Consider the following 14,870-nt stretch of genomic DNA (forward strand, 5'->3'; position numbering starts at 1 on the left):
CAGGATGGCACGGTGGTGCAGTGGTTAGCACTGCTGCCTCACGGCGCCGAGCACCCGGGTTCGAATCCCGGCCCCGGGTCACTGCCCCTGTGGAGTTTGCACATTCTCCACGTGTCACATTCTCCAGTGGGTCCAGTATGCCCACAACCCAAAGGCATGCAGGGTAAGTGGACCGGCCATTCGAAATTGCCCCTTAATTGGGAAAAATGAAAAGAAAATGCGACTGACGCTGCAGAAAGACAGCACAGACTTGATGGGCCGAACGGCTGCCGCCTGTGATGACTTTTAGCGAGAAGGGATACAGAACACTAAGACTGGGAAGTTGGGAAGAGTTTGCAGAAACTGGGAGCTAATACATTCCGTAACGCTGGCAGAGAAATAGAGCAGAAGGAATTAGATGTAAAAAATTGAAAGCTGTTCTGGCAGAATGTCATATCAACCTGAGGCTGGGGTACAATGAGCTTCAACAGGTTTATGTGGGTCACTATCTGCAGGGCAAACACTAAAATAGTGCAGACACTTAGACAAGCAAATTAACAGAGCGTCTCTAATAGGGAGACAACAGCACACTGCAGCTTCATGGAGCTGGAGATTGACACTGCCTCGCTCTGTTTATTTATGATTGTCCACAGGAAGAGTTCATCAGCCGAGCTGCTCTGAGAAAGACAGCTTCACAAACACAGGAATGAAAGAATATCGGCACAAAGGTTTAACTCCCGCACTCCCGTCCACACTCCAACTGAGGGGGGTGACGAGCTGGTGGGGTGCCATCAATTCGCTGTCTGTCAGCAGGAATGATGTAGTTAGCTCAACACAGGCATCTCTTTGAAAGAATAATCACCAGCTGAACGTTAATGGATCAGGGAGCCACAGATAGAATTCACAGTGCAGAAGGAGGCCATTCGGCCCATCGAGTCTGCACCAGCTCTTGGAAAGAGCACCCTACTTTGGCCCACGCCGCCATCCTATCCCCGTAACCCAGTAACCCCATCTAACCTTCTATATTTGGACACTAAGGGAAGTATATGACGGCCAATCCACCTAAGCTGCACATCTTTGGACTGTGGGAGGAAACCGGAGCACCCAGAGGAAACCCACACAGACACGGGGAGGCTATCAGTGATTGGTGAGACTATCACTGTGGACTGATTAGAGAGAGTTCACCCCTTCGACAAGGGAAATCTAAACGCCAGTTCTCAGAATGAGCTGAACTAAGATCCCAGCGCGACCTGACTGACTCCCCCCAGCAGGGAGCTGGAACCGAGGTGGACTTGGACAGACACAGGGCAGGCGCAGCGGCTGGAACGATACCACTCTCTCTGCTGCGATTGCGCGGCCACAGAGGAAGGAAGGCCAGGTGAGATCAAGTCTGAGCGTGGTTTGGAATGATGCAGCCGCTGAGTTCCGCAACAAGCTTCCCGAAGGGAGCAGAGGCGTTACACCATCCTATTCATCAATGCCAATGAGGCAGCAGACAGCTCATTTACGCCATTCATCATTCAGACAAATTCCTGCACTAATTATTAGTCCATTCCGGTATCGCAATTGGCATTTTGCCATTTGAAATAAAGGGGGTCAGAGTGGTGGGTGTTATTCTATCGCAATGGGCTCGGCCGACTGGTTCATTCCACTTCTTTCATCCACAGTCATTTGGAGTTGGTGCAAGATTCAGACTGGAAATGCTGGATATTAAAACAGTGCAAAACGAGAAATTTATATTAAACCTGTACAAAACATTGTTTCAGTCGCAATTGTAGTACGGCAGTCAGTTCTGGGCACCACACCTTCGGAAGGAAGTGAAGGTATTAGAGAGATTGCAGACGAGATTCACGAGAATGGTTGCCAGAGATGAGAAAGATGGATTGGCGAAGTTCTGCTATTCCTGGACTCGGTTTGGATTGGCGAAGTTCTGCTATTCCTGGACTCGGTTTCTCTCCACGGATGCTGCCGGACTTGCTGAGTTTTTTCAGCACTTTCAGCTTTTATTTCAGATCACCAGCAATTTTTCTTTTGTATTGAGGGAGAAGTTGGGAGTGTTGGAGGGGAGAAGGCAGAGAGGAGATTAGGTAGACATGTTCAAAATCACGAGGGAGCTGGTCAGAGTAGACAGGGAGAAGCTTCTCCGTTGGAGGAAGGAATCAGAACCAGAGGACATGATAATCGACAAAAGAAGCAATGGACACAAGAGGAGAAACATTGTCACACAGCGAGTGGTTAGGATCTGTACTGTACTGTCTGAGAGTGTGGCGGAGACAGATTCACACAGCGAGTGGTTAGGATCTGGAATGTTCTGTCTGAGAGTGTGGTGGAGGCAGATTCACACAGCGAGTGGTTAGGATCCGGAATGTTCTGTCTGAGAGTGTGGTGGAGACAGATTCACACAGCGAGTGGTTAGGATCCGGAATGTACTGTCTGAGAGTGTGGTGGAGACAGATTCACACAGCGAGTGGTTAGGATCTGGAATGTTCTGTCTGAGAGTGTGGTGGAGACAGATTCACACAGCGAGTGGTTAGGATCCGGAATGTACTGTCTGAGAGTGTGGTGGAGAAAGATTCACACAGCGAGTGGTTAGGATCTGGAAAGTCCTGTCTGAGAGTGTGGTGGAGACAGATTCAAACAGCGAGTGGTTAGGATCCGGAATGTTCTGTCTGAGAGTGTGGTGGAGGCAGAGCCACACAGCGAGTGGTTAGGATCCGGAATGTTCTATCTGAGAGTGTGGTGGAGGCAGATTCACACAGCGAGTGGTTAGGATCCGGAATGTTCTGTCTGAGAGTGTGGTGGAGGCAGATTCACACAGCGAGTGGTTAGGATCCGGAATATTCTGTCGGAGAGTGTGGTGGAGACAGATTCACACAGCGAGTGGTTAGGATCCGGAATGTTCTGTCTGTGAGTGTGGTGGAGACAGATTCACACAGCGAGTGGTTAGGATCCGGAATGTTCTGTCTGAGAGCGTGATGGTGGAAGGATTCATTGAGGCTTTCAAAGGTAACTCGATCATTATCTGAAAAGGAGAAATGTGCAGAGCTGCGGGGAGTGACACGGGAGTGACATTTGGTGAATTGCTCCTTCAGAGGTTCAGCACCACAGGACAGGCCGAATGGCCTCCTTCTGGGCTGTCACTATTCTATAAATTCTAATACACTGCGGGTCACAGAACATCAGAGTGCAATGATAAACAGAGTTAATGTTTCAGGCAATGTTCTGGCGAATGCTCACCAAACTGAATAAATAAACTGTTCGTCTCTCCACAGTTGCTGTCTGACCTGCCGAGTATTTCCAGAACATTCTGATTTTATTCCAGTCTTTGAGCACCTGCAGGGTTCTGCTGGCAATGTGACTCCAGCAGCAGGCACTTCATGCCTGTTGTCCTGGATTGGGGGCGGAGGGGGGGGGGGGGGGATTCTGATCACGGTTTGATATCCGGATCACTATTACTCTCTCAGTCTGCACGAAGGCAGGATTGGAAATGGGGACAATTTTCATTCTTCCAGAGTCATCCATCATTGTGTTAATTATTGGAAGCTCCACCTTTTCAATCCCAGTTTTTTCTCCACATGCAGCGACATTCCTACTGCCCAGGTAAGGATCGATGCCCTCACCTTGTACAAACACTGCTGTTGAAGGTCTTATCCACTCATTCATAATTATAGAATCATAGAATTTACAGTGCAGAAGGAGACCATTCAGCCCATCGAGTCTGCACCGGCTCTTGGAAAGAGCACCCTACCCAAGCCCACACCTCCACCCTATCCCCATAACCCAGTAACCCCACCCAACCTTTTTGGACACCGAGGGCAATTTAGCACGGCCAATCCACCTAACCTGCACATCTTTGGACTGTGGGAGGAAACCGGAGCACCCGGAGGAAACCCACGCAGACACGGGGAGGATGTGCAGACTCCACACAGACAGTGACCCAAGCTGGAATCGAACCTGAGACCCTGGAGCTGTGAAGCAACTGTGCTATCCACAATGCTACCGTGTCGCCCTTATAATAATCTTTATTGTCACAAGTAGGCTCACATTAACACTGCAATGAAGCTATTGTGAAAATCCCCTAGTCGCCACATTCCGGCGCCTGTTCGGGTACACCGAGGGAGAATTCAGAATGTCCAATTCACCGAACAGCATGTCTTTCAGGACTTGTGGGAGGAAACCGGAGCACCCGGAGGAAACCCACGCAGACACGGGGAGAACATGCAGACTCCGCACAGACAGTGACCCAAGCCGGGAATCGAACCTGGGACCAATGCTGTCTCCCAGGAAGATCTTTTACTTTATTCTCAAACCACTTTCTTTCTGAAATATGTCTCCATTTTTTGTTGAAACGTTATTCCTGCATCTGCTTCCTGCACTTTCCCATCACTCATTCATTGATCTTAAATCTGTGTCCTCTCTTTCCCCACTGACCAATCAGATGTTTGGTAGGGTGGGGGTGATTGCCGGTGGCTTAATGAGCCAGTAAAGTTCTCAAATCCATTTGTTGCCCCCCCTCCCATTAACCCTGACAATCAGCCCCCAGTGCGTCCTTGCAGCCACAGCCCGGACTGCTCTCTCCCTCACACAAAGGGACTCAATCCACGGACTGAGACAACGCAATCTAATAACCCCAGCTTCTAAACTCCACAGGAGGCAGGACAGAACTCCACCACCGCTGGGTGTCCTTTCCTGCGGACAATGCCCGAGGCATTTTCTGGATTGATTGTGAATTCAGCTTGGATCACTCCGCTCGCACATTCCAACACTCTCCGAGGGAGAGAGTCAGTCCCAATAAACAAACAAAGAACAAAGAAATGTACAGCACAGGAACAGGCCCTTCGGCCCTCCAAGCCCGTGCCGACCATACTGCCCGACTAAACTACAATCTTCTACACTTCCTGGGTCCGTATCCTTCTATTCCCATCCTATTCATATATTTGTCAAGATGCCCCTTAAATGTCACTATCGTCCCTGCCTCCACTACCTCCTCCGGTAGTGAGTTCCAGGCACCCACTACCCTCTGCGTAAAAAACTTGCCTCGTACATCTACTCTAAACTTTGCCCCTCTCACCTTAAACCTATGCCCCCTAGTAATTGACCCCTCTACCCTGGGGAAAAGCCTCTGACTATCCACTCTGTCTATGCCCCTCATAATTTTGTATACCTCTATCAGGTCGCCCCTCAACCTCCTTCGTTCCAGTGAGAACAAACCGAGTTTATTCAATCGCTCCTCATAGCTTATGCCCTCCATACCAGGCAACATTCTGGTAAATCTCTTCTGCACCCTCTCTAAAGCCTCCACATCCTTCTGGTAGTGTGGCGACCAGAATTGAACACTATACTCCAAGTGTGGCCTAACTAAGGTTCTATACAGCTGCAACATGACTTGCCAATTCTTATACTCAATGCCCCGGCCAATGAAGGCAAGCATGCCGTATGCCTTCTTGACTACCTTCTCCACCTGTGTAGCCCCTTTCAGTGATCTGTGGACCTGTACTCCTAGATCTCTTTGACTTTCAATACTCTTGAGGGTTCTACCATTCACTGTATATTCCCTACCTGCATTAGCCCTTCCAAAATGCATTACCTCACATTTGTCCAGGTTAAACTCCATCTGCCATCTCTCCGCCCAAGTCTCCAGACAATCTAAATCCTGCTGTATCCTCAGACAGTCCTCATCGCTATCCGCAATTCCACCAACCTTTGTGTCGTCTGCAAACTTACTAATCAGACCAGTTACATTTTCCTCCAAATCATTTATATATACTACAAAGAGCAAAGGTCCCAGCACTGATCCCTGTGGAACACCACTGGTCACAGCCCTCCAATTAGAAAAGCATCCCTCCATTGCTACCCTCTGCCTTCTATGGCCTAGCCAGTTCTGTATCCATCTTGCCAGTTCACCCCTGATCCCGTGTGACTTCACCTTTTGTACTAGTCTACCATGAGGGACCTTGTCAAAGGCCTTACTGAAGTCCATATAGACAACAACCATGCTGCCTCTCTCTAATACGTCCATTTGCTTCCAAATGGGAGTAGATCCTGTCTCGAAGAATTCTCTCCAGTAATTTCCCTACCACTGAAGTAAGGCTCACCGGCCTGTAGTTCCCGGGATTATCCCTGCCACCCTTCTTAAACAGAGGAACAACATTGGCTATTCTCCAGTCCTCCGGGACATCCCCTGAAGACAGCGAGGATCCAAAGATTTCTGTCAAGGCCTCAGCAATTTCCTCTCCAGCCTCCTTCAGTATTCTGGGGTAGATCCCATCCGGCCCTGGGGACTTATCTACCTTAATATTTTTTAAGACACCCAACACCTCGTCTTTTTGGATCACAATGTGACCCAGGCTATCTACACCCCCTTCTCCAGACTCAACATCTACCAATTCCTTCTCTTTGGTGAATACTGATGCAAAGTATTCATTTAGTACCTCGCCCATTTCCTCTGGCTCCACACATAGATTCCCTTGCCTATCCTTCAGTGGGCCAACCCTTTCCCTGGCTACCCTCTTGCTTTTTATGTAAGTGTAAAAAGCCTTGGGATTTTCCTTAACCCTATTTGCCAATGACTTTTCATGACCCCTTCTAGCCCTCCTGACTCCCTGCTTAAGTTCCTTCCTACTTTCCTTATATGCCACACAGGCTTCGTCTGTTCCCAGCCTTTTAGCCCTGACAAATGCCTCCTTTTTCTTTTTGACGAGGCCTACAATATCATTCGTCATCCAAGGTTCCCGAAAATTGCCGTATTTATCTTTCTTCCTCACAGGAACATGCCTGTCCTGTATTCCTATCAACTGACACTTGAAAGCCTCCCACATGTCAGATGTTGATTTGCCCTCAAACATCCGCCCCCAATCTATGTTCTTCAGTTCCCGCCTAATATTGTTATAATTAGCCTTCCCCCAATTTAGCACATTCATCCTCGGACCACTCTTATCCTTGTCCACCAGTACTTTAAAACTTACTGAATTGTGGTCACTGTTACCGAAATGCTCCCCTACTGAAACATCTACCACCTGGCCGGGCTCATTCCCCAATACCAGGTCCAGTACCGCCTCTTCCCTAGTTGGACTGTTTACATATTGTTTTAAGAAGCCCTCCTGGATGCTCCTTACAAACTCTGCCCCGTCTAAGCCCCTGGCACTAAGTGAGTCCCAGTCAATATTGGGGAAGTTGAAGTCCCCCATCACCACAACCCTGTTGTTTTTACTCTTTTCCAAAATCTGTCTACCTATCTGCTCCTCTATCTCCCGCTGGCTGTTGGGAGGCCTGTAGTATACCCCCAACATTGTGACTGCACCCTTCTTATTCCTGATCTCTACCCATATAGCCTCACTGCCCTCTGAGGTGTCCTCTCGCTGTATAGCTGTGATACTCTCCTGAACAAGTAGCGCAACTCCGCCTCCCCTTTTACATCCCCCTCTATCCCGCCTGAAACATCTAAATCCTGGAACGTTTAGCTGCCAATCCTGCCCTTCCCTCAACCAGGTCTCTGTAATGGCAACAACATCATAGTTCCAAGTAGTAATCCAAGCTCTAAGTTCATCTGCCTTACCCGTAATGCTCCTTGCATTAAAACATATGCACTTCAGGCCACCAGACCCGCTGTGTTCAGCAACTTCTCCCCGTCTGCTCTGCCTCAGAGCCACACTGTCCATATTCCCTAGTTCTCCCTCAACGCTCTCACCTTCTGACCTATTGCTCCCGTGCCCACCCCCCTGCCATACTAGTTTAAACCCTCCCGTGTGACACTAGCAAATCTCGCGGCCAGGATATTTATGCCTCTCCGGTTTAGATGCAACCCGTCCAACCCGGCCACCAATGTGCATGATTGGAACTGACTCTCACTCCGAACGCTGAATGCCAATTTGATTCGATCGGATGGAAGAGTCGCTCTCTTGTGTTTTACCTAAATGATTGACTGATGAGCTCCCTCAAAGCTCCCGTTTGTAAACTTTAACGGAAGGCTTACTGTGCAGCAGGGTCAGGGACTAAAGGGAGTGTCACTAACAGGATGGCAACATGTTCCTACTGGTGCACAGATTTGAAGATGTGTCGCTGTCAATAAACAGCAGAGCAAATAATATGCTGTTGATTTCTCGACATTTAGTCATGTTGCTAACGGTAAGCCCCTGTCTGCTGAGTGAATTTAGACACAATGACAAATGAGCTGTTGAATTAAGACTGATCTCAAAGCAATGGTCAGTTTCGTTGCTTCAGTGAACCAAAATTTTGTCTTGCTCTGAAGAAAATTTTGATCGCTGCGTGAATTAGCCTGTGGCGTCCAACAGTCCAATCTTTATGAACCTTCTTGGGAAGAATATCTTATAAAAACACATCCATCCTCTCAAACAATAGGATTCCACAGAATGGGAGAGGGAGAGAGCACAGTCCGACCTCATGGACTGGGGGCGGGGGTCAGTCACAGAGTGAACTATTTGTCAAAATATATCACCTGAGGTGGAAATAATTAGGTGAATCTGAAGAGTTGGTTCAGATTTTGCTGTTACTGCTTGGCCTGAGAGTCAACATTCTTCTTATCGAACATTGTATCTGGGTTCAGCTGCATGAAGGGTCGAGGGAAGGAAGGGAGGGAGAGAGAGAGAGAGAGGAATATTTTTCCCTTCTGTCCATTCCTGCTGCTTCAGCCTGTGGCCACCAATGGCACCGCCACTCAGAAAACTGAAAGCCAGGTTTCAGTTCCCCAGAGTGACTAGCCCGACAGAAATTCACTCAAAATCAGATGGATTTAAAAGCCTATTAATTATTCAGATTACTTTTGAAAGTAGCATTGATGCACCATCTGTAAAATAAAAACTGAAAACTGCCCAAGGCACTCTCTGCTCAGGTTGTTATGGAGATGTGTCTTACAAAGTACTCCTCGCCTGAAACCCACTTCCAGATCTTTCTGCAGGAATCTGCGGCTCTGCAGCTTGTGCGTTTCCGAACTTTGCTGCTAACTAACTTCATATTTCGAATTTGAGTCTCCTTTTCAGTGAGGACACATTGGATTGGATTTGTTTGTTGTCACGTGTACCGAGGTACAGTGAAAAGTATTTTTCTGCGAGCAGCTCAACAGATCATTAAGTACATGGGAATAAAAGAAAATACATAATAGGGCAACACAAGGTATACAATGTAACTACATAAGCACCGGCATCGGATGAAGCACACAGGGTGTAGTGTTAATGAGGTCAGTCCATAAGAGGGTCATTTAGGAGTCTGGTAACAGTGGGGAAGAAGCTGTTTTTGTGTCTGTTCGTGCGTGTTCTCAGACTTCTGTATCTCCTGGCCGATGGAAGAGTCAGTAAGCCGGGTGGGAGGGGTCTTTGATTATACTGCCCGCTTTCCCCAGGCAGCGGGAGGTGTAGATGGAGTCAATGGAGGGGAGGCAGGTTTGTGTGATGGACTGGCCTGTGTTCACGACTCTGAAGTTTCTTGCGGTCCTGGGCCGAGCAGTTGCCATACCAGGCTGTGATGCAGCCCGATAGGATGCTTTCTATGGTGCATCTGTAAAAGTTGGTAAGGGTTAATGTGGACATGCCGAATTTCCTTAGTTTCCTGAGGAAGTATAGGCGCTGTTGTGCTTTCTTGGTGGTAGCGTCGACGTGGGTGGACCAGGACAGATTTTTGGAGATGTGCACCCCTAGGAATTTGAAACTGCTAACCATCTCCACCTCGGCCCCGTTGATGCTGACAGGGGTGTGTACAGTACTTTGCTTCCTGAAGTCAATGACCAGCTCTTTAGTTTTGCTGGCATTGAGGGAGAGGTTGTTGTCGCTACACCACTCCAATAGGTTCTCTATCTCCCTCCTGCATTCTGACTCTATTCGAGATCCGGCCCACTATGGTCGTATCATCAGCAAACTTGTAGATGGAGTTGGAACCAAATTTTGCCGTGTGTGTACAGGGAGTAGAGTAGGGGGCTAAGTACGCAGCCTTGCGGGGCCCCGGTATTGAGGACTATTGAGGAGGAGGTGTTGTTGTTCATTCTTACTGATTGTGGTCTGTTGGTCAGAAAATTGAGGATCCATTTGCAGAGTGGGGAGCCAAGTCCTAGGTTTTGGAGCTTTGAAATGAGCTTGGCTGGGATTATGGTGTTGAAGGCGGAGCTGTAGTCAATAAATAGGAGTCTAATGTAGGAGTCCTTGTTTTCAAGATGCTCTCGGATGAGTGTAGGGCCAGGGAAATGGTGTCTGATGTGGACCGGTTGTGACGGTATGCAAATTGCAGTGGATCAAGGCATTCTGGGAGTATGGAGTTGATGTGCTTCATGATCAACCTCTCGAAGCACTTCATTACGATTGAAGTCAGGGCCACCGGACGGTAGGCATTGAGACATGTTGCCTGGTTCTTCTTTGGCACCGGTATGATGGTGGTCTTCTTGAAGCAGGTGGGGACCTCGGAGTGGAGTTGGGACAGGTTAAAGATGTCCGCAAACACCTCTGTCAGCTGGTCCGCGCAGGCTCTGAGTGCACGACCAGGGATCCCGTCCAGGCCCATCGCCTTCCATGGATTCACTTTCAGGAAGGCCAATCTGACTTCGGAAGCTGTGATGGTGGGTATGGGTGAATTATGGGCTGCTGGGGCACTCGACAGCGGATTGTTGGTTACCTGCTCGAACCGAGCATAGAATGCATTGAGTTCATTGGGGAGGGGTGCGCTGCTGCCAGAGGTACTGTTCGACTTCGCTTTGTAGCCCGTTATGTTGTTTAGTCCTTGCCACAACCGCCGAGAGTCTGTCTGTGACTCTAGCTTGGTTTGATATTCTCTCTTGGCATCTCTGATGGCTTTGCGGAGGTCATACCTGGATTTCTTGTAAAGGTCAGGGCCGTCTGACTTGAAGGCCTCAGATCTATCGGTCCTTCAGTAGGGAGTCAATCTCGCGATTGAGTCATGGTTTCCAGTTGTGGAACGTACGTACTGCTTTCTTTGGCACACATTCACCTTACTAAGTCTTTCCCACATCTGTATATGGCTGTATCTCTTCCTGTATCGCATTACACCAAAGCCTATTTGTAACTGGATTGACTGCCACACAGATATACCTTTGAGAGAACTTTCAACCTCTACCATCTAGAAGGACAAGAGCAGCAGGTACCTGGGAACCCCACCAGCTGGAGGTTCCCCTCCAAGTTACTCACCATCCTGACTTGGAAATATATTGCTGTTCCTTCACTGTCGCTGGGGCGACATCCTGGAACTCCCTCCCTAGCAGCACAGTGGGTGTACCTACACCTCAAGGGCTGCAAAGGTTCCAAAAAGGCAGCTCACCCCCCACCCTCTCAAGGGCAATTAAGGATGGACAATAAATGCTGGCGTGGCCAACGGCGCTTAGGTCCACGAACAAATAAATATAATTTTTAATATGGACCTCACAATAGTTTACACAGCGAGTGAGAGTTAGTAAGAAACAGGTGGACAAGGTTCAGGAAGAAAGGATGCCTCCCAAAGCATTCAACAGGTTAGGGAACACACCCAATCACCAGAGAGGGAGAGAGAGAACACACCCAACACAGCCAATCGCCAGAGAGAACACACCCAACACAGCCAATCACCAGAGAGAGAGAGACCCAACAATGCCAATCACCAGAGAGAGAGAACAGACCCAACACAGCCAATCACCAGAGAGAGAGAACAGACCCAACACAGCCAATCACCAGAGTGAACACACCCAACACAGCCAATCACCAGAGAGAGAGAAAACAGACACAACACAGCCAATCACCAGAGAGAGAGAGAGAACACACCCAACACAGTCAATCACCAGAGAGAGAACACACCCAACACAGCCAATCACCAGAGAGAACACACCCAACACAGCCAATCACCAGAGAAAGTGACACCAACACAGCCAATCACCAGAGAGAGAGACACCCAGCACAGCCAATCACCAGAGAGAACACACCCAACACAGCCACTCACCAGAGAGAACACACCCAACACAGCCAATCACCAGAGAGAGAGAGACACACCCAACACTGCCAATCACCAGAGAGTGAACACACCCAACACAGCCAATCACCAGAGAGTGAACACACCCAACACAGCCAATCACCAGAGAGAACACACCCAACACAGCCAATCACCAGAGAGAACACACCCAACACACCCAATCACCAGAGAGAGACACCCAACACACCCAATCACCAGAGAGAACACATCCAACACAGCCAATCACCAGAGAGAGTGAACACACCCAACACACCCAATCACCAGAGAGAACACACCCAACACAGCCAATCACCAGAGAGAACACACCCAACACAGCCAATCACCAGAGAGAGAGACACCCAACACACCCAATCACCAGAGAGAACACACCCAACACAGCCAATCACCAGAGAGAACACACCCAACACAGCCAATCACCAGAGAGAACACACCCAACACAGCCAATCACCAGAGAGAACACACCCAGCACAGCCAACCACCAGAGAGAGAGACACCCAACACAGCCAACCACCAGAGAGAGCGAACACACCCAACACAGCCAACCACCAGAGAGAGCGAACACACCCAACACAGCCAATCACCAGAGAGAGCGAACACACCCAACACAGGCAATCACCAGAGAGAGCGAACACACCCAACACAGCCAATCACCAGAGAGAGTGAACACACCCAACACAGCCAATCACCAGAGTGAACACAGCCAATCACCAGAGAGAGCGAACACACCCAACACAGCCAATCACCAGAGAGAACACACCCAACACAGCCAATCACCAAAGAGAGCGAACACACCCAACACAGCCAATCACCAGAGAGAGAGAACACACCCAACACAGCCAATCACGAGAGAACACACCCAACACAGCCAATCACCAGAGAGAACACACCCAACACAGCCAATCACCAGAGAGAGAGACAGCCAACACAGCCAATCACCAGAGAGAACACACCCAACACAGCCAATCACCAGAGAGAACACACCCAACACAGCCAATCACCAGAGAGAACACACCCAATCACCAGAGAGTGTGAGCACACCCAATGACATCTGGCAGCATTCTGCGGAGATAGATACAGCTTCTAAATTCTGAACTGATTACGGAGGTGTGACAGGACAACCTCCAGATCCCAGCTTTGCCCTCTATCAGGTGGTGGTGTGTGTTACAATTCACGCAGTCTGAGTTACTGTGAGGACACACCCTTTTCCATGTATGCTGTAGCCTGCAGCTATGGATACTGATAGTTGAGGTTCCAATGTTGTATCCATCCCATCTTTCAGCCTCCCATTGGCATGTGTTGGGAGGATTTGCAGATTGACAATCAACCTGTTTGATTACGTTATAAACACACCTTCCTTGGAGTGTGTCTCCAGTCCTAAGTTTCTATTTTTGAGGCAGAACCCTACCTAGTGGACCACAGACCTCCCAGGATATTCAGTAGCTCAGGATTAATACCAGCCACTGGGAGGTAGTCTTAGTCACTAATATTAAACAACGTGTGAAAACCACGACCCGAGTAACCAACACAGACTCATAACTCACTATTATTTCCAATGACAATGGAAGGTAGTGTACCTCGGTCAGGGTTTTTGGCAACTGTTGCAGATGAATTCTGAAGGCTGGCACACACTGGATGGTAACATTTAACACCACTCCCAGGGAGCCGAGATGCAGACGAGTGGCCTGGAATATCTCACGGTTCACGGTGTTGGAACATTCTAATGTATCTCCTGCTGCCGTCATCAATGTCATTGCCACTATCTGAAGGAAGAAGAGCTAAGTTAGAAGGGCTCGTTAATTGTTGGTTACACAGCTATGAAGGTTGACAATTGACACAAGACCTGGAAGACTTCAAAAGTGCTGGATGAAAATATCTAAACAGAACGGAGCTTGCAATACGATCCTGAGTGTTGCCAAGGTTCTGGTATGGAAGGGGATGTGACCCCCTGGCATAGAGGCACCACACGGGCCTCTATAGGTTAATACATATTGGTCATGGTTCAGATAAGGAACATAGGAAGTGTTCATTAATAGACGATACTTTCAGTTCACCCTCTACCATCTTATTGGTTGCGTGATGCAATGACCATGGAATTCATAACCACAGGAAGTAATTGAGGCAAAGACATTGAATACATTCAAGAGGCAGCTGGATACAGCACTTGAGGCGAATGGAATCAAGGGCTATGGGGAGAAAACAGGATTAGGCTATTGAGTTGGATGATCAGCCATGATCGTGATGAATGGCGGAGCAGGCTCAAAGGGCCGAATGGCCTCCTCCTGATACCTGCAAGGTGACTCACCTGATGAAGGAGCCACGCTCCAAAAGCTAATGATTCAAAATAAACCTGTTGGACATTATCCTTGTGTTGTAAGACTTCTTACCATGGGGTTGTTGATGAATCACAGTGATCAATCTCTCGCAATTAGTCTACAATGTTGCTGGGCATGATGGCATACTGGTTAGGTTACTGGTCCAGGAATCCAGGGCTTAAACCAATGACCTGGAGGCAAGAGTTCCAATCCCACTATGACAGTTGGAGAATTTAAATACGGTAAATAAACCCAGTGTAAAGTTTTTATTCGTAAAGAGGTGTGGCTGGGGGGTGGGAACCGGAACATTAGGCCAGTAGGTGTAGAGACTGGAGAAACATAGAAGATAGGAGCAGGAGGAGACCTTTTGGCCCTTCGAGCCGGCTCCGCCATTCATCACGATCATGGCTGATCATCCAACTCAATAGCCTAATCCTGTTTTCTCCCCATAGCCTTTGATCCCATTCTCCCCAAGTGCTGTATCCAGCCGCCTCTTGAATATATTCAAAGTTTTAGCATCAACTCCTTCCTGTGGCAATGAATTCCACAGGCTCACCATTCTTTGGGTGAAGAAATGTCTCCTTCTCTCTGTCCTAAATGGTTTACCCTGAATCCTCAGACTGT

General features: G+C 48.6%; 1 protein-coding gene across 1 annotated transcript in view; it reads right to left on the reverse strand.

The window, feature by feature from the left end:
* Positions 1 to 14,870, reverse strand: part of LOC140428318 (L-gulonolactone oxidase) — an 82,918-nt gene that overhangs the window by 19,873 nt on the left and 48,175 nt on the right. Inside the window, exon 6 of the mRNA XM_072514666.1 lies at positions 13,509 to 13,694. Coding sequence (XP_072370767.1) covers positions 13,509 to 13,694 — 186 coding nt within the window. The remainder of the gene's footprint in view (positions 1 to 13,508; positions 13,695 to 14,870) is intronic.

This window comes from Scyliorhinus torazame, chromosome 1 (assembly GCF_047496885.1).
Source record: "Scyliorhinus torazame isolate Kashiwa2021f chromosome 1, sScyTor2.1, whole genome shotgun sequence".
In the NCBI taxonomy this organism is placed as follows: Eukaryota; Metazoa; Chordata; class Chondrichthyes; order Carcharhiniformes; family Scyliorhinidae; genus Scyliorhinus; species Scyliorhinus torazame.